Source organism: Ictidomys tridecemlineatus, chromosome 7 (assembly GCF_052094955.1).
Source record: "Ictidomys tridecemlineatus isolate mIctTri1 chromosome 7, mIctTri1.hap1, whole genome shotgun sequence".
Classification (NCBI taxonomy): domain Eukaryota; kingdom Metazoa; phylum Chordata; class Mammalia; order Rodentia; family Sciuridae; genus Ictidomys; species Ictidomys tridecemlineatus.
Genome location: NC_135483.1, coordinates 76,431,375 through 76,452,511, shown reverse-complemented (window position 1 = coordinate 76,452,511; position 21,137 = coordinate 76,431,375). Strand labels below are relative to the sequence as shown.

Sequence of the window (21,137 nt, the reverse complement as noted above, 5' to 3'; positions counted from 1 at the left end):
GTTAAAAAAAAATATAAAAATGGCTGAGGATGTAGGCGAATGGTAGAGCACCCACATATTTAATCCCCAGTACAGCAAAAGGAAACCAAAAAAAAAAAAAAAAATATGATGCTCAGGTTTCAATCAAGCAGAACAATCATGTGTTGAAGACCACAGGAGGATGATATAAGAAATGAAAGAAAATCTAAACAATGTATTCATGAGTTGGAAGTCTCAAGACAGTAAAGATGCCATTTCTTCACAAATTGATATGCAATTTTCATTAAAATCCAAGCAAGAGAATTTTTAATAGATACAGACACGATTACTCTAAAATTTATTTAGAAGTGCAAAGAAAACTAAATAATTTTGTCAAAGAAGAATAAAGTGAAAAGAATCACCCTCCTGGATTTAAAAACAGACCAACAAGCTATGGTAATTAAAGTGTGTGGTACTGAGAAGATGGACACAGACTCACACATTAATGAAGCAGAGCAAGATCCACACAAGCATGCCCAGTTCATTCCGACAGAGGTGCGAGAGCAATTCAATGAAAGCCTTTCAACAAATGTGCAGGAGCAATTGAATAATCACAGGCAGAAAAATGAATCTTGACTCACTATACAGTCTCATACAAAATTAACTCACAATTAACAATAAAACATAAATTGTTTTAACTATGAAAGTTAAAAAAGAAAACACAGGAGAAAACTTTTATAATAGGCCAAAGTTTTGATTCTGTATAAAAAGTGAGATCCATCAAAGAAAACTACACTTCATGAAAATTAAAATTTTTATTAGTAAAAGACCAGGTTGAAAACTAAAAGACAACTTAGGGAAGGAGAAGAAATATTTTGCAAAACACATATACAACAAAGGGTTAGTATATAAAATATATGAAGGGACCTAAAAAACCAATTGTTAGGGGAAAAAAAAATCAAACAGTTCAAACAGAAAATGGGCCAAAGACATATCATTGTACCAAAGAGGATATACAGATAACAAATCAACACGTGAAAAGGTTCTTAACATCATTAGACATTGTGGAAATGCAAATTAAAGCCACATTGAGGTATTATTGCATACCTATCAAAATGACTAAAACAAAAAAATATATATATAAAACAGGAACAGAAGTAGTTGGCAAGGATGTAAAGAAATTAGATTACATACCACGGGTGAGGTTATAAAATAGTATAGCCATTCTGAAAAGGATTTTGAATTTATTTTTAAAAATGTAAACATGCCAACTACCAACTAATACAACAATTGCTCTCTTAGGCACCTATCCCTGAGTAATAAAAACTTAAATTCACATAAAAACCTGTACATGGATCTTTACAGCACTTTTATTTATGATAGCCCAAAGCTGGAAACAACCCAGATGTCCTTCAACAAGTGAATGATAAAACAAATAGCAAATGATCCATGCCTTGGAGTTCTACTACAGAACAACACAAAGGACAAAATACTGATATATATGCTTTCTGAATGAACCTCTAAATAATTATGCTAAGTAAAGAGCCAATCCAAAAAGATTATGTACTGTATGATTTTGTTTATATAAAATTCTTTTTTTTTCTTTTTTTCTTTTTGGTACCAGGAATTGAACTCAGGTGTAGTTAACCACTAAGCCACTTCCCTACCTCCTTTTATTTTTTTTTATTTTGAGACAGAGACTCATTAAATTGCTTAGGGCTTCCCTAAGCTGCTGAGGCTGGCTTTCAACTTGTAATCCTCCCGTTTCAGCCTCCGAAGTTGCTGCGGCATGCACATAAAATTCTTGAAACAACAAAATTATAGAAATAGAGAACACACTGGTACTTGTCAGGGTTTTGGGAGGTGAGAAATGTGAGAGGGCAAGAAAATGGGAGGGAGAGGGGTGTGGTTTTGAGAAGACAATATAGGTGATTCTTGCAGGGAGAGAAACTGTATCTTGAGATACTGATGTCAATATCCTGGTTGTGATATTGTTTTGAAAGATGTCACTGCTAGAAAAGGACAAATGGGATCTTTTGTGTTTTTTCTTACAACTGAATATCATTCTATAATTATCTCAAAATTAAAACCTTAGATAAAATTAATCAATGACATGAACATACATGGAAATAATATTCAACAGAGTGCACATTGCTTAAGGATCCCAGGGAAACTGATTCAGCCAGGAACCTCTCGCATCTAAACCCCACATCCTAGCCTCATTATTTGACCTCCTTTATTTCCAGCCACTTTGACCTCCTGTCACACAGCTTCTCATTATCATGGACTGTGTCACTGCTTACAATATCTTGGAAATATCTAATTCCACACCCTAGAGCAGAACTCTTTTCTCTACTGCCCTTTCATTTCCTCATTTGACTTCATGTAGACTTCTAAGTCTTTTCGGTAAAAAAAAAAAAAAAAAAAAAAACTGTAGGAAATAGCTAGGTGTGTAATCCCAGAGGCTCAGGAGGCTGAGACAGGAGGATTTCAAGATCAAAGCCAGTTTCAGCAATTTAGCAAGGCCCTAAATAACTCAGTGTAACCCTGTCTCTAAATAAAATACAAAAAGGGGCTGGGGATGTGGCTCAGTAGTTAAGCGCCCTTGGATTCGTTCCCCAATACTCCTCCCCCAAAACACAAAAACTGTAAGAAAGGGCATTTTTCAAGATGAAATGTTCCCTTTAAAATTAAAAAGAATTTCACCTTATACATCTACATTATTCCCCTGAAAGTATAGAAAATTAACATTTTTTTTTCCTAAATTGTACTATCTGCTCATTTTAAAATTTTTTTTCTTTACTTATTTTCTTACTGATTTAGGGAGTTCTTTGTATATTACAGATATCAAAGAACACTTGTTAGTTAAATATGTTGCCAAAATCTTCTCTTTGTGACTTATGAATCAAAGGTTTGAACATTAATCTTTTCTTTTAGGCTAAGAGGGTTGTAATTTGTTTTGCAGATAAATTTTATTTGTTATTCAAAAAGAGTTAAATATCTGTTTTAGATTTTAGAGTCATTTTTTTAATCTGGAATTGATTTGGGGATATAGGGTGGAGTAAGGACATACTTTTGTTTTCCCTGTGGACAACCAGTTGCTCAGAACAATTCACTGAGGATACCTAGATTCTATAGTCATGCACAACACCACTACTGCCATCAACTGAATTGACTACTGCTCAATTGATCAAGTCATCTCTAGGCCAGTAGTAAAATATGTAATTTCTGATAGATGTATAATCATCTTAGTTATTCTTGGGTCTTTCTCTTTTCATCTGCATTTTAGAATCATCCCTTCATCTCCCACCAAGAACTCTTTTAGGATTTTATCTGGAATTGCATTGAGCTATAAATCAATATTAGAAAAATTAACATTTTTTTGCAATAATAAGTCTATCTTCTTCAATTTCTTGTAATGACATTTTTTTCCACATGGCTCTTGTACATCTTTTGTTAGATTTATTTTTAACTAACTTATACTTTCTTGATATTTTAAGAAGTATCATTTTTATAATAAAATTAAGCATCCTGCTTGTCACTGGCACATAGAATAGAAAACAGTTTGTACTTGACATTAGATTTAATAATCTTACTTAACCCCTATTTTATAGTATATCTGTAGCTACTTTTGGATTGTGTATAAGAAAAAATTCTATTACATATAAGTAATAAAATGTTTGTATTCCTTCTAAGTTTCTAAGATATGCTGTTATTTCTTGCCCTTTTGTACAGGCTAAGATATTCCCTTATAACATTAGACAAATACAGTCTACTTTCTAAGTTTAAAGGGAATATTTTTATCATTTCACCTTGAAAAGCATCCTTTCCTATGTTCTCTTTTTTTTATAAAAGGGGTTTTACTTGTTCACTTTTATATTGCTAATATATTTTTTCTAAACAATGAAGAGATGGCAAATTTAATCAAACTTTTCTCTGCATCTGATGATAATTCTCCATTAACCTAGTAATGTCTGTGGGTTCCATTGATATTTTGTGTTGAGATTATTCAGAACTTTTTCTCATAACGTCCTTTATTCCTATTGCTAGAAGATTTGATACTTTTACAATACTAAATTTCCAGTTACTTTTCTTGAAACACTTGGAAGACGTGGTTCCAACATCGTCTGACACCTATTGCTACTGACAGCAATGTAAATTATTTATATTTAGCAATATGTCATTTATTCTGCTTAATCTATACTGCTTCATCCTAGCCTGGATTTATGTTTCCTTGGTTCTAGTTATGTTAGCTAAAAGCTCTCCAACATTGTCTACCTTCCCTTTCTTCTATCTTGAGACCGAGAACATCCATTTCTGTCCTCTATGTGTTTTCAGTTTGTTTATATATCTTACACTTTCAATCTAGTTCACTGATTTTTTTCCCCTTAAGCATGCCTAATTTGCTATTTAACATATATTTAAAATTTTTTTCATGATGTTATCTTTTATTGAGAAAACTTGTGTTATCTTACTCTTTCATGTTTGTTGACTCCTCATTTTTATGATAAATTTTATTTTCTTAAATGTTTCAGATGTTCTTATAACAGATCTTTTTATTTTAATTCCTAAAATCCTTAAGCTTATCTATTTATTGATAAAATTATTCATGACTCATTCTTATGTTTGCATTGTTTATTCTCTTGGGTGTGTCGTACCCTTTGTTGATTTGATGTACCCCATCTTAGGCAAATTCAAGTCTTAAACATAATGCTTTTCTCCATATGGGTCTGTGTTAGCTTCTCTGTGAGCCCTCTGTCCTCCACACTAGCTCCCTTGCCTGGTTCAGAAGGCCATGACCATTTGCATTCACCACCTTGCCACTCCTCCAAATCTCCCTGTCTGTGCTGCAGTCTTGACAGGCAATGGCCTATTTGTGTCACCTTTCCTTTGGTGCACATATACTTCTCAACATTCTGATTTTGGATCAGCCAACTTTCTTTTTTTTTTTTAATTTCTTTTTGGTTGAAATAACTTCAACTTACTTTCTGCCAGCCTAGTTATGCAGTATAATAAATCACATTTTTTAAGGTAGGAAATTTTTTTTAAAATTTGATAACAGAACTTTTCAGAGATTCTATTCCTTTGACGGCCAGAAGCCTCATTCTAATTAACTATAATTTATGCAGCCTGGGTTCTTGCTAACTGCTCGGATAACTTGCACCTCACTAAAGGATTTTGCCCATTTGTATCCGCTTGCACTCTCATTCCCGTGATGAGCCGTCGTCCACAGAGCTTTCCTGAACATTTCGCAGGGCTTATATGTCATGACTTGACTTCTTCACACTTCTATGACCACTTCTCCCTCTTGTGCAGGATTTGACATTTCCTCCTTTATTCAGCTCTCAAGACAGGAAATTACTTAGGGCTCCACTTCTCCAGTCTCTCCTTCTTCTCTGCCAATTTTTTAAACATTACCCAATTGCAGTGATTCCCACACCTACATCCTAGCCAAGGCCTGTATTTTGAAATACAGATTTCTATTCCCCACTGATAATTCAATATCTTCACTGGAAAATAGATTTTTACCAAGCATGTCTTAAAAATAAATGCTTGGTTTTGCCCCAAATTCTATGAACAGAAACTAGCAGCAGACTTTGAGTGCCTCATGTCTGCCCCTGTCTCTAAGGCATCAGTGGCATCTACAACTCTTTGGTCAAAATGCCAAATCTTAATATTTTCTTGCATAACCAATCCTTCTTTTACCCACAGCCCCAGACTCATCCAGAGATACTCTCTCCTTTGCTCACTAAATTACAGAAACACCCAGTACTTTGAAACATACGATATTCTTTCTCTTCTCAAAGATGTCACTCTTTTTTGCTTCCATCTGTGATATGTTTCCTCGTACAATCTTTGGACTAAACTCTATTCATCCCTTAGCAAACATGTTAAATCTTACTTCACCCAAGTCTCTGCTCAAATATCAAGTCTTTACGGAGTCACCTCCACCACTTTCTCTAAATAGTGTCTCCTGATGCGTTTGTTTTGGGACCTCATCTTTATTTGCTCCTTCATCACAGTACGATATATTTAAATTGCTTCAGGGATTGGAAAAGAAGGCAAAAAGAGCCAAGGTTGAGGCTCAGTGGTAGAGCGCTCCCCTAGCATGAGTGAGGCACTGGGTTTGATCCTCAGTACCACTTAAAAATAAATAAATAAATAATAAATAAATAAAGGTCCGTCTACAAGTAAAAAATATTTTTAAAAAAGAAGAAGAAAAAAATGCTCTTTATAATCTCATAGATAAAATGGTTCCATCTGTCATAATTTTTCTTGAATTCACTTATTCTTCCCAGTTGTTGCGATCCCAGTTCAGGTCAAGTGACTAGTTTCTTACTAGTTTCTAGTGTTTCTTCACTAGAACCTATCCTGTTCACTTTGGGTTGAGTTATATTCTAAAACATGGATCTGATCAAGACTCAATAGTTAGGTAGCATGAAATCAAGACCTATTCTAGGTCTAATACAACCAACTGTTCAAACAACTTCCTTCCACTTGGGCCTTGCTATTCATAATCTTCACAAAATCTGCTGCAACACTTATACATCTATTCTTTAAAACACTTGTTTGTTTACTTCCACATTCATGAATATTGCTCATAATATTTTCTGGGCTATGGATATTTGATGGATTTATCAAATACTTCTACATGTGTCCAATGATATACTCTAATTAGATTAAATTAAATGGCATATTCTAGCAGTATTTGGTTAGACTAACTAGTATACTCTAATGCTCACTTCAACAGGGACACCTTAGAGAGTGGAAGATCCCTCCTTAGGGAAGATCAGTGGCCTCCATATTGAGGCGTGAAGGACTGATAGGAGATGGACAACTGAAAGATGTGAAAATGGGGCAAAAGGAAGATCAATCATTGTAAATCGATATCAATATCAATATATCAATCAATATGCATCTGCATATTATATCTTATTTGATTAATATTTGTTCATTTAATATCACTTCCATGTTTTGCAAACATTGATCTAAAAACTTCTAGTGGATGGGCTTTAGTTGAAAATTAGTTCAAAAACAGTTTGGAATATTCTTCAGAGCAGTTTTCGATATTTACTCTTAGACAGAAATGGGTTCGCCAGAGACATTTCATATCCCTTCATCTTTCCATAATTGTATTTCAAATCATCCCACTCATTTGAGTTGCTATTTGCACATTGGGATGCCAATGCTAACTTCTCCTCTCGAATCTCAACTTCATTTAAAAATGAGCATTTAAGCTGGGCATGGTGTTGTATTCCTATAACATCAGCAGCTCAGAAAATGAGGGCAGGAGGAACACAAGTTCAAAGTCAGTCTCAGCAACTTAGGGAGGTCCTAAGCAACTTAATGAGACTGTCTCAGAAAAAAAAAAAAAGTGGGCTGGAGATGTGGTTCGGTGGCAAAGTACCTCTGGGTTCAATCCTAGTACCAAAAAAAAAAAAAAAAACAAAAAAGCATTTAATGTCTAAAATAGAGGGGTAAGATAATTAATAATAGACAATACATCAATACATAGTAGTAACTTGATGTACTCATGTGTTCATGTTTATTGTGAACAGTTTGGCATTATTCATGTTTCTTCTTATGCTTACATTGCTATATAGGGCTAAACTTTGTTTTTACTTATCATATGTTCTTATCTAAATATGTGTTACCTCTGAATTTAGAACTACTACATCAAAACAATCATGCAGGACTTGTAGAGAAACTTAGGAAATTATATCAAGATGCAAAGAGTGCAGAAAATGTAAATTAGTCTCTATATATGTGAACCAACAACCTCAGCCCCATGAAATGACTTTTAAAGAAAACATTGCAATTACTATTAATAAAAGTAAAATTTTAATGTAGAAAGAGAAGTTATACAGAAGAAGAAAAGTATGAAATTATCGATTTCTTAGATCCTAAAAAAAAAAAATTGTTTAAGTAATGGGGTCTCTGCTGGGTGTTTTGAAAACATGAGAAGAGAGAATCTCTTTAGAATGTGAAAATGAATCTTGGCACTTATTACCTTTGGGCTTTACGGTCAGGTGGACAGACACCTTTTTCACCCCCAGTGGACTGACTGCTTGGCAGTCATATTGACCTTCATCGTGCTGTGCTACACGGTCAATTCTCAGAGTGCCAGAGGAAAGAACTGTATGTCGGCCTTCCACAGGGAGCTGTCTTCCTGCAAAAGAGGAAAAGAAAGTACTCTGTATTGCATCTGTATGACTCAAGGAGCGAAAGGCCAGAACTACATGACTGTCCTAATAAAGCCTGAGATCCTTCTTTCAGGAAATCCGTGGGGTGAACTGGGATGGCTCCTTTCTGTATCACATTCCCCCAAATATGGCATGAGCCTCGACCTGACCTCCCAAACCTCTGCCACCGTTGAAACGAGAATTAGACAGGCAGTCAGTATAAATAGGTAAATTGAGTCAGGTTGGATCAAGGAGGCCAATTTTGAGTGAGTCCAGCAAGTTGGAGACTGTCCCCTGAAACATTGAAATGTTAATTCCTTCTGAGCCCTTCCTCCACCCTTATCAAGAACCTGCCCTGGCTCCAACCTGTTGCCAAGGTAACTAGTCCCAGGAATGTCCTTCGCTTCTACAGGGAGTTATTAAAGTTGTTAATTAATGTGTCCTTGGCTGCTCCATCCTGCCCTTCCCCCTTCAGCCCACCTGTTTCCCACCTTTTGGCCATCCCACCGAGCACTCCTGGGCCTAGTCACATACACTGTAGGGAGAAAGATGAAGGGAAGAGGGCAGGAGAATAAAGGAAGCCTAGGACATATAAATAGGGCAGAACACCTGGCTTCTGGGGATACCAGGATACCAGCTGTGGTCTCTTCTCCATCCTGGGAGAAGTCTATGTTACCCCTTTTTAAATAAACCCTGCTTTATAGTCTTCCCTCAGCTGCTTCTCTAATGTTCAAACTTCAACATGTCGGGGAAGAGAACTCGTCACCGATAACCCGCAGGCAGTATCACTGTATTGCAAGGATTTATCATCTCCCACCAGGAAAATAGCTTGGCCTCTTTATGAATCACCTCACCTACCTGCTTGCCTTCTCAGTTTTAACCACAATTAGAATGGAAATTTCAGAACCAATCTGATTACTAATACAATTTTCAAATACCTCTCTAACATTGGTTCGTCAAATGTATACAATATTGAGAATATAAAAGGATTATGGGAAAAGAATATTTAAAGTGCTTAGGCAGCATACCAAATGTGGTATTTTTGTGACACTCCTGCTGATAACCCCCAGAGCCACACCCCAAGCCACCACTGTACTTCTTACCTTTGAGCTTACACTGAGCTCCTGGATCCTTCTCAACACTTTATTCCTCATGGTCACTAGCAATTAAATAGGGTTGTCATTCTCAACTATTTCAGTAAAAACTTATAGCTTACTGATGTCTTGTTACAATTAGAAAAAGCAATAGCTAACTTTATTGAGTGTGCACACAGGTTGGCAGCTACTTGTTCCAAATATCTAAAATTTTAAGCATATTCAGATCAATTCTTACAACCCTCTGATGATATAGTACATTTCATCACCCCCAGCACATAGTTGAGAGTACGCTAATAAACAATGGCTAATTTACTTTCTAAATTCATGCAACTAGTAAAAGAAGGAGTAGAGATGAATCTAGGCTTTAGGGCTCCAAAGTCCACCTTGTAAGCACTGTTGTCTACTTCTCCAAGTCCCAGAGCAAGAACAGAGCAGAAATTTTAATCCAAAAATTTCAAAATGCATAGACATATTTTGAATTTAACTTAGCACTTTAACTAATGTAGAAGCTAAGATTTCCAAGCCCAGAGAGTCTTCATCAATCTCTCATCCAGCCCACTGTGCATCTTGTTGTACAATGTTCTCAGGTTCCCTAAGAGTGCCTGGTCCCTCTGGATGGGAGGCTGGACCCTGTTTGCCAGGCCCTGTACCCAGGCTACTCACACTTCAAGAACAGCAGCTCTATTCTGAAAGTTTCATTTAAGTTTAATAAGTTGGAGCTCCATTTAGCATTTTGTTTCATTTCTGATTCCATTTTGTACTAAAAGAATTTTTGGATTCAAGTTGAAGATTAGTTCAAAAGAAATCTCTAACATTTTGCAGGCTAGCTTTTGGTATTAAAAAAAAAAACACTAAACTTTCCAATAATTTTATTTTTAAAGTCTAGAATCTATCTCCCAGAGTAAAAGTATGATTTCAGGAAGGTCATACATTCAAATACCAAAACTTAAAACACCAGAAAATTTAAGATGGTGTAGTACTTAGAGTGTGCTGTCTAGATGTCCACAATGTACTTGTGATAATTAAACTATTTTTTGTACTTTCCAAAAAGAGAAGGTACTCATTTCTTCCCACAATCATTTATGGAAGTGCTAATACCTGCTTTGGTCCAGAGGATAACTGGTGGTGGGCGGCCTTCAGCTTCACAAAGAAGTTCTACAGCATGCTCCTCCAACACCACCTGGTCCTCGGGGCTTCTTACAAATTGTGGTGGAGCTGAAGACAAAATAGGCCACTAAAATCACAAATCATTTTGGAACATTTTAATAACAACACGAGAAGAAAGAAAATATGTTTAAAAATTGAAATATGTTTTGTAATTAGAATTAGTTTTGAGATAGCAACTTGAGGATAGAGAAAAAGAGAGACTGAGTTTCAAAAGAGAAGTCCCCAGGAGCCCAACACCTGGAAAACAGTAAACACCCAAGAACCTTTAAAATGCAAAACAAGCATTCTTAAGCAACCAGGACCTTTTCCTTGGCCTGCACCCTTGGTTCAGGTGCTTTCCTGCAAAAGTAACAATGCACAAAAGTGCAAGCCAAGAGAAAACTGTGCAAAATTGTGTTACATTCTGTCCTGACTCTAGTTCAGCCCCTACCAACTGCCACACACCAATGGGTGTGTCTTTCTTCCTCTGGAGATAGCCTTCATTCTCCCTTGACGCATATTCTTTGCTTTACCCCCAAAACTCACTCTCAAGATGGCCAGCATTCTCCCGTAATGTGTTTCTTACTCTGCCCCAAGTGATGTCTCTCCTGTGAGATAGCGAACTCTTAAAAATGTATCTGCTTTCTTAATAAAACTGTCTGTGTCTCAGCTGACTGGTGCATGCTGAAATTTATTTCTGTCACAAATGCCAAGGATCCCACATATCCTGAGTCGAGGACCCCCTTCTCTGGGAACTCCTTTCATGATATTCCCAATGATTTATCAGCAAGGATACTAAAAACATAGAAGTGTTTGCATATGTTTGTGCCTGCTTGCAAGGAAACCAGAAAAAAAAAATTAAAAAAAAAAACAGAAATAACCAATATGGACTGAAGCCAGAATTAGACAGGCAGTCAGTACAGATAGGTAAATCGAGTCGGGTCAGATCAAGAAGGCCAATTTTGAGTGAGTCCAGCAAGTTGGAGACTGTCCCTTGAAACATTGAAATGTTAATTCCTTCTGAGCCCTTTCTCCTCCCCTTATCAAGAACCTTCCCTGGCTCCAACCTGTTGCCAAGGTAACCAGTCCCAGTAATTGCCCCTCCCTCCTACAGGGAATTATTAAAGTTGTTAATTAATGTGTCCTTGGCTGCTCCATCCTGCCCTTCCCCCTTCAGCCCACCTGTTTCCCACCATTTGGCCATCCCACTGAGCACTCCTGGGCCTAGTCACAAACACTGTATGGAGAAAGGGGAAGAGGGCAGGAGAATAAAGGAAGCCTAGGACATTTAAATAGAGCAGAACACCTTGCTTCTTGAATACCAGGATACCAGCTATGGCCTCTTCTCCCTCCTGGGATAAGTCTGTTACCCCTTTTTAAATAAACCCTGCTGTATCTGCTTGCCTCGGCTGTTTCTCTAATGTTCCAACTTCAACATGTGAGAGAGCAGAACTGTCACCTATAACCAGCGGTAACAGGACCATTTCTGAGTCTTATGGAAGCTGCTTCATATCACTAGATGGTCCTGCTTATCTTTTACTAGCTGAAATAGACATATTTAAAGCTACAGTTCATATTTGCATTATTAACAAAATGGTTCTCTCCAAATGTTCACATACAGAATAAAATTCAAATCAAATTGCTGTATTTACTTCAGAAGAAAAAATATGTTCTATGGAGAGATGCTCCTGCAAACACATAAAATTATGCTTTTGAAAAAGTGCTATTTACGTCAAAATTTTTAGTCCCAAATATTCAAAATGTTTATAGTTGCTTTTATATAAATAATGAATAGCTAATAGCTACATGCACCATTTGTAGAAAGGGATTCTGTTCACAATATTTTACTATGAAAAAGAAATCAGTGTGGCTATTTAAGAAAGACCCATAACCCTCAATAATATTTGAGAGGTGACAATTTCAAAAACTCTTTCCCAGATGACAGGCACAATCCCACTACCCCTTGTTCCTGCCTGCCATCAGCAAATACAACAAACACGATGAAGTAAATACCATTTGACAAAGCATATTTGTTGCAAGTTTCATACTATGTGCAGATAATAAAGATTTTTTAATGGTCCTCATAAATTCTAATTAAGGTACTAGACTGAATACCATATTATAAGATTAATTACACATAAGCATGAAGACCCTCAGGAATGCCTGAAAGCTATTTGTAATTGACTTCTAGAAAACAGCCTACAGACCAGTAGTGTCAAGCTCCTCATTCCACAGATGAAGAAATTCAGACTGGAGAAGTTTGAATTGAATTTCTCTCAGTCAGAACCAGTAAGTGGCAGAGACTGTGAGAATCTAGGTCGCTCAACCCCCAGACTGATGTTCTTTCCAGAACATTACACTAACTCCTGAAATTACCAGGAATGGCTTAAAAAGAACAAAAATATTTCTACATTAAAACTTGAATTCATGACACAGTAAAAGAAGTATGTAATAAAAGTAGGTCGTAGTTAAGACAAAAAATAAAAAAATAAAAAATCTACCCAGTGTTCTAAATTGGGAAATTTGATTTAGGTTGTTTAGTAATAATTAAAATTTAGTTAGCCAGGTCTGGGCAAAAAATATTGTATTACTTCATGTGCTCTTATAGTGGGACAGACAAGGCTGGACCCGGAGGAATAGCAGGAATCATGTTTAAAAAGGCTGCATGCAGCCAGGTTCAAAAAGGGGGTTTTTCCACCTCCATCAAATCACACCTCTTAACCCTGAGTTTGGAAAGTTTCAGAACTTTATACCCAACATGTAGGGGCAGGGCTCAGAGGCTCACGATCTGCAGCAGCCCACACAAAAGCAGTTTTTTCCAGAACAGTGGAATCGAGAAGTAGATACACAATCAAGGACACTCTCTGCAAGAATCAGCACCCAGGACCTGGAGAGTTCTCCTCCCCTTCCTCCAGCCTGCTAGCTCCAAAGGACCTGACTATTGTCTATTGAAATACAAAGGTCTCTGTGGAGGCCTTGGATTGGTCTTTCTTATCACATCCTGCCTCTGTAGTACACCACCAGCCTGAAAACTCTGCTGCAGAAATTCTTGTTGATAGTCTAAGAACAGTTATTTGGGGAGGGGGGTCTCTGGAGAAGCTTAATTAAGATTTTCCATGGGGGCAGGGTGGTGCCACTACACTATCATTAAAATTGTAATAATAATAACAATACCCTCAGGCATGATGGTGCATACCTGTAGTCCCAGCAAATCAGGAGGCTGAGGCTAGAGACTCACAAATTCAAGATCAGCCTCAACAACTTAGCGAGACCCTGTCTCAAGGTACAAATAAAAAGGGTTTGGCATGTATCTCAGTGGCAAAGTACCTTGGGGTTCAATCCCAGGTAACAAAAATAAATGATTAAAAATAAAAATAAGTCCCAAGATTCTGCATGCTAGCAAACAACAGGCAAAATTTAAGTAAACAAGTAATTTACATTTGTCCCTTATACTAAATGACCAACTGCCTAGATCAAAGAAGAAATTTCACTCTGATGGGAAAGACATTCAAAAAACCCTGAACATTATTACTAAGGCAGGCAGTGAAGGCTGGAGGAATTAGGGTTGACCTTTCTGAGCTTTTATTTAAAACTATTGCCCAATGAATCCCACTGCGGATGCTAAAACAGCACACGTGGTGATGGAGGACCTTTCTATTTTTATTACAACCCCTGCCCCACATTGCAGGTTACTCATGACCATGATGCCATGTAAAAAGCATTTCTGTTTACACTGTTAAGGACAATAGATCTTTTCACCTAAGCCCCCATGTTGTGATTCATGCCTTTTAAATGAAGCTTTCTGGATTTTTTTTTTTAAGTTTATTTGTCATTTGTTCCAGCCAGTTGAGGGAATGAAGTGTTTACTGATGGGTAACTGTGATATCTGTGATTCAGCATAACTGAACATTAAAAGAACTAGAGAAAACTGATAGACTACCCATTAAAATAACCTCAAAAGGGTAACATCTAAAATATTTATGCACTAGGCAAATAAAGAAGCCTCTTTCATAAATGTATAAAATGATTAATGGACCATCTTAAGACTAACTGAAAATCTTGACACACAGACCCGCAAGTGGCACAAGAACACAGTTGCAAGTGACAAAGGACAAGGGGTTGGCAATCTCAGTGCAAACTGACCAGTAAGAAGAAATGATTAGCATTTTGTGGTATCCAAAATGAGCAGGACTGTAAATGTTGTCAGAGTTTAGCTAAATATCAATTGATGCAGATGATCAAACAGAAAGAATAGGAACCACTTGCAAGAAGCTGGAAAGCAAAGACTGACTAACATAGTGTGAAATAAAAGAGACTGTTAAAATGCAAATGTTTGACTAGGCATTGGGTTTCTAAAAAACTAAGACTTAAAACATAAAATCATGGATCCAAAACAGAAACCAAGCACTATTTCTTTGAAAGCATTTTTTAATCCCAATGCATTGAAACAAATATAAAAATAATGTTTGGGTCCTTTAAAAGTAATTCCCCCCACCCACCTCACATGAAGTTGCCAAAGACTACAAGGAGAAAAATTTCATTTCTATAATTTATTTCTAGAACAAGAAAGGTGTTTTCATAATACTAGCATTTCTAGGGGACAACACAATTTTTTCTTTAGACATGTCAATAGAAACAAGAAATGATTGCTCTATTTCTACTGAAGGAGTTGATTTAATTCAGAAAACTTTCACTGAATGTAGGAAACCCAGGCTGGGTGAAATTCTGCACCTTTAGAAGACAAATACTAGTCTCAATGCAGCCAGGATTCACCATCCTGAAGTTCCCTTAATTCTAGAACTGCACTAGAACTGCACTAGACAGTCCATATTCTAGACTATCTTTGCTCTGCGTTTCTCCAGATCTGGTGTTTTGATAGGTAACATCTTATGTAAATCTGAAATTAATAAAACCTCCTAACTCAATTAAAATATGCATACTCCCCAAGATCCTTAAAATGGAACGTTGTAAATTTTTAGACTCTTATGATATAATAGAAAACTGTTTTGGGTAGGACAGAATAGGACTTGTGGCATCTCTTTAATAACATGAATTCTTCTGTTTATGAAACCTCTAAACCAACAGGAGGATTGCACATGTGCAAACACACACACACACAAACACACACACACATACACACACTCACACACACAACCACAACAAAGAAAATGGAAAGGAAGGGGCAGCTCCAGATTAAGAACAGAAAAACAACCAAAAAGCATTTCTTTTTTACAACATAATCACCCACACGTAACTTATTCTTGGGGTTCAGAATGGCACTGTCACTGTGGTTGCTACCTGCTAGAGCCCTGAGCATATTCTCAGGCTATGTTGAGTAGACAGCTTGGTAAATGACTGTGAACCTGGGGCATAGCCTTTCACTTTCGTAGCTGGAGTGTGTTCCCTTTATCTGTAAAATATTCTGAAACACAAATATCTTTTGACAGTTTGCTGCCAGATTAATGACTTCATCTCTTTTATTACTAATGCCTGATTCTGGCATTTGGATAAAGACTTAAGTTGAAAAAATGCCCAACTTTTAACATAAAGCAGATTCGTTTTGAAGATTCTATTATGTCAAGAAAATAAAAGGCAAATAAAAAAATCTCTCTGTTGACATACATGATATTACTTTTCAAGTTGAAAAACAATTTTCCATATGTGACAGAAGGACCATTTCAAGAAGGACCTTCTGCTCCCATACCTTGTACAATGATGTTGGCCGTGGCGTGAACAGAGCCTTGGCTATTGTTGGCATGACAGGTGAATCCGCCGTGATCCCTCAGGGTGATGCTCTGCAAGTGGAGTCCACTGGAGGTTTCTATGTGCCTGGATCCGTCCAGTGCCTCTCCATTGTCCCTGGTCCAAGTTATATGGGGGTGTGGGTGGCCTGTGGCCATGCATTCCAAAGTTGTGCTGGTGCCAATTAAAACCTCCGTGTCCTGGGGCTGGATTACAAAGCTAGGTTTGGCTAAGGGTAAGAGGAAAACAAATTAAATATAAGCAGTAACAATTAGGAAGGTTTATTTATTTCTTATTTTGCATTGTGATTTAAAACTATCATTGAAGCCAGAATCAGACAGGCAGTCAGTAAAGATAGGTAAATTGAGTCAGGTCAGATTAAGGAGGCCAATTTGAGTGAGTCCAGGAAATTGGAGACTGTCCCCTGAGGGACTGAAATGCCTTCAGAGCCCTTCCTCTCTCTTAGCAAGATAACTTGCCACAGCTCCAACCTGTTTCTAAGGTAACCTGTCCCAGGAATTGACCCTCCCTCCAACAGGGAGAATTAAAGTTGTTAATTAATGTGTCCTGGGCTGTTCCATCCAACACCTCTGCCAACCCCCCCACCTCTGGTCCATCTGCTTCTCACGTTTTGGCCATCCCACTGAGCATCTTCTGGGCCTAGTAGGGTAAGCAGGAAGGAAAGAGATAAGGGAAAGAAAGCAGGAGAACGAAACAAAAGAAGCCTAAGACCTATAAAAAAGGCAGACTGCCTTGCTACTTGGGATACCAGGATACCAGCTATGGCCCCCTTCTCCCTCCCAGGGAGAAATCTATGTTACCCCTTTTTAAATAAACTGTGCTTTATATGCTTGCCTCAGCGTGCTTCTCTAATGTCATACTTCAACATGGGAGGGAGCAGAACTAGTCACTGGTAACTGGCGGTATCACTATTGCCTTCAAAATTCCTTTTCTCACAGTTATCAAAGAATTAAATCTAAAATAAATTAAATGTTGATTTTTACATAAATACATATTTTAAAAAACAACCTCTTGTATTGTAGATGCTGCACTGTGCTCACTGAATACCTATTCCTTAGGTGCTAAATGTCCAAATGTTCCAATTTAAAAACACTCACATGCTTTTAAATACAGTTTTCCCAGCAAGATCCAGGTACTTGTCACTGGAAAGAGAGAATTTCCTACCCAAATAAAAAGGCTAAGACTAGGTAGTCATCGCTCTACCTCCTGTTACCTGGAATTCAGGCATGAGTTTGGATTATGGGAAGTTGCCATGTAACTAAGAAGTGGCAATTATAAGGGAGGAAAAGAGGTCTATGTACGAAGGATTGAACAGTAGAAGAAAAATATCATTGGCTTGCTAGGGTACTGGGGCCTCTCTGTACAGATTACCTCTATACTATTCCTGGCAAACAATGCACACTCACACACTCACACACTCACACTGTATGTTTAAGCCATGTCAAGTTTTAGTTTACTTTCAAGCTAAGTGTATTACAAATAGATTTATCAAGAAACTAGAGAATCTAGACTTCATTATAGGTATTCCACTCTTATTAATGCTTAAGAATTACATCTTTTATGGGAATCTCAAGCATAAAATAAAGACTAAGTTGTTAAAAACGCCTAATGATAAAGTTTCAGTTTGAGGGGCTCATCGACTTCTGAGATGAATATACCCTGGAGAATAGGAATAAGCTGAATCAATCTAATTTAATAACCAAGATTTAATTCAATTTTTGGCAATATGAATCTCTTAAATATATCAGTAAAATTTTAGGTGTTAGTAAAATATAAAGATGCACAAGATAACTTCCTTTCCTTGTATGTTATAGTCAGAGGACAGAGGACAAAATAAATCAACTACAGTATAATAATGAAATTATTATATCAGAGTTGGGTACAAAGTGCCATAGAACAGGTTGACGGTGGAGAAGCGCTGTATAGGGAAAACTATTGTCATCATTCCAACAGGAAGAACCAGGGACTGAAATGGAACCAGTGATACTCCATGCACATAGGATCATGTCAAAATAAACCCCACTTTTATGTATAACTCTGATGAACTAATAAAAATATTTTAAAAGAGAAATATTTTTTAAGCAAGTCTATGATAGTGGATATGGGAAGGAAGCTCTGATCTGACCCCTATTCAATATATACTTTAAGACACCTAAAGAAAAAAAGACAGCAAAAGAGGATGGCTCTGAGGTTGTTGAAGTACATTAAATATCCTGAGAGAGAGAGCAAACAGAAAGGAAGAGGTTTATGCAGGCAAATCTGTTTGTGGGATGGAAAGATCACATGTGAAGGTGAGCAGGAATGATAGTGTTTCAAATCTCAGGACAAAATAGCAACAATAGATTTATAAGTTTTATTTCTAATTATTAAAGTTGAACGCTGAAGAATTCTTTTAAAATTGAAAGAGATCTCAAATGGAGGAAGAAGCAATGTGACCAGGCCAAACTTGAGGAAGAGAGGGAAGGGGAGGGCTACGGGGAACATGACATTTAAGGAGAAAGAAGAATAAAAATGTCAGGAAAGGATCAAGAGGAAGTGATGTCCCCAAAGTCAAAGAAGGAAAGAGATGGTGGATTGGAATGAGCTACCAGAGCTGTCAATTAGAAGTTATTTAGAAACCATGAAAGGAATCCCCATAGTGATCAATTTCCAACTCAACTGTGTTTCCACACACCCCCCCCCCAGGAACATTCAGTGAATTTTCTCCATTTGCTCTGTCATGATCTGATCTGTGTCTCTACCAACAATGTCCTGCTTCATGGCTGCAGCCAACCCACTTTCTCATTACACCACATCATCCTGTGTTTTCTCCAGACTGCTATCAGAAATATTTTACTAGAAGAAAAATCTAGTTTTGACCACTCTTATTATATAGTCATGATCAACCTGAATGATCTGACCTGCCTTACACCTCCCCAAATCAGTGATTTGGGCTCTACTCCAGAAATATTAAGGATTTCCACCTCTTGGATGCATCTTGCTCTGTCTCCCCTTACATCATACTTTCTTCCAAAATAATGTTTCAACTCTACTTATCTAACTTTATTTTACTTGTCCTCGCTATCTACTTAGATGTCCCTGCTGCTGGGGACATCTCAAATGAACGTGACTCGCCAAGCCTGCTCCAAGGGACCCCCTCTCTCCCTTCATCCTGTTTGCTGTCTCTGTTGATATTATCAATAACCCCCAGTGATCTCAAATTCTTCATATACTGCTCCTTTTCCTGCCTAAAATCTCAGGGGGTATACCAGAGCTGGCTCTTGAGAAGCAGCTGTTAAATTTTGAATATTCTGCAAGCTGGTTGTTAAGCCTAGCCCATTATTAAAAGTTAAATTATGTAAACATATGATTAAATAAGTGTCATTAACATCGAAGTTCACAAATTCTGGCATTCATTATTTCTACTTATTTGACTCTATTTTCTCTCTGTGGTTCAAAGGTGATTTGTGTCTATGAATGTTTCTGTGGTGGAAACTCTGCCTCATGATGCCTACTGCACATCTCCTCCCAACTCCACCTTCAGTCATGCCATGTTGGTAACTAGAAATTGGCCATGGAAAGATTATTTATACCTTAGGTATTAGTCAATGCTGCAAATCAGAAATCCCTTCGCCAGTGCTGGGCTTTAAATGTTTACTGGTAGAGAACTGTCCTTTATGCTTCCATCCCTCTCTTGACACATCATAAAACTTGGTTGAATTATGGCTATTGCCTAATAGACTACAGGCTCAAAAAGGGGAAAGATGATGCATTTCTACCATCACAAAATGATACTAATAAAAATCTGTCTTAGTCACTGTGTCTGATTTATATATGCCATTGAAATTATGGCAGAGCAAAGCTTCTGGGTAGTTGAAGGGGTGTGAAATCTTCAACAATAGCTCAGTGGGCATTCAATAAACATTTGTAATGAATTCGTGATGGATAAAGGACAATGAGTTTTTAAAGAGGATGATTTTCCTGCCTAGGAGCAATTGGTTCAATCTGCCTCAAGATGTTGGAAAGCTAGATTGGTAATTGAAACGCTAATTGGAAAATCTTGGAATCACTCTGTGATACACTGGAAAATAACAGAACTAAGGAAGTAACTTAAAAAAAAAAAAACTTTGAGGGCTACAGGTGCAGATCAGTGGTAGAGCACATACCTGGAATGCATAAAGCCCTAGGTTTAATCACCAGCACCATCAAAAATAATAGTAATAGGGGCTGGGATTGTGGCTCAGAGGGAGAGCTTTCGTGAAGCACTGGGTTTGATCCTTGGCACCACATAAAAAATGAAATAAAGATATTGTGTCCACCTATAACTAAAAATATTTAAAATAATAATAATAATTGTTTATATAATTAAAAGTAAATAAATAAAATAGAACAAACTTCAAGGAAAAAGAGATCAAGTTTCTCTAAAAAAAGTACAAAAAAAAAAATCAATGACAATTGTTTCACTTTGAAGCATTACCTACTTTAAAGAAGTAATATAAGGTAATTTTTCAGTGCAAATAACAATAGATACCTAACGCATTTGTATGAAGTTCAACCAGAAAATACAGTTACCCGGAAGACTGTGGTATCTGAGCATGGCGTTCTGTGTCTTGGCTTCCCCAGCAGAGTTCCTGGCCATACACTGATAGATGCCTTGGTCTGACTCTCTGGTGTTCCGGATCATGAGTGTCCCATCATCAAACATGTTAAGACGGGTGTCATCCTCAAGATCCAATGAATTGCTGGAAATATATTATATATATTTATTACTTAATTCCATTCATATTTAACTCTATCAAACTCCTAATAAGATGGAATATAGAACATGTTTCATGAATTCTGATTAGCTGATTTATTTTTACAACCTTGATAATTCAAATAATTTTATTTTAAATTCCATTTTCTCCTTTTCATCTTGAGATAATCACTGACTACAGACTGTGAGTTAATAATCCATAATAGAAGGAAAGAAAATTTAAATGCCCTTCCTTCCTGAGCAGGGTGAATTTAG

The 21,137-nt window shown here is 37.0% G+C and overlaps 1 protein-coding gene across 1 annotated transcript in view; it reads right to left on the bottom strand.

The window, feature by feature from the left end:
• Nucleotides 1-21,137, bottom strand: part of Pxdnl (peroxidasin like) — a 439,633-nt gene that overhangs the window by 104,937 nt on the left and 313,559 nt on the right. Inside the window, exons 9-12 of the mRNA XM_078017185.1 lie at nucleotides 20,699-20,868; nucleotides 16,089-16,355; nucleotides 10,337-10,453; nucleotides 7,970-8,128 (exon numbers count right to left, since the gene is read on the bottom strand). Coding sequence (XP_077873311.1) covers nucleotides 7,970-8,128; nucleotides 10,337-10,453; nucleotides 16,089-16,355; nucleotides 20,699-20,868 — 713 coding nt within the window. The remainder of the gene's footprint in view (nucleotides 1-7,969; nucleotides 8,129-10,336; nucleotides 10,454-16,088; nucleotides 16,356-20,698; nucleotides 20,869-21,137) is intronic.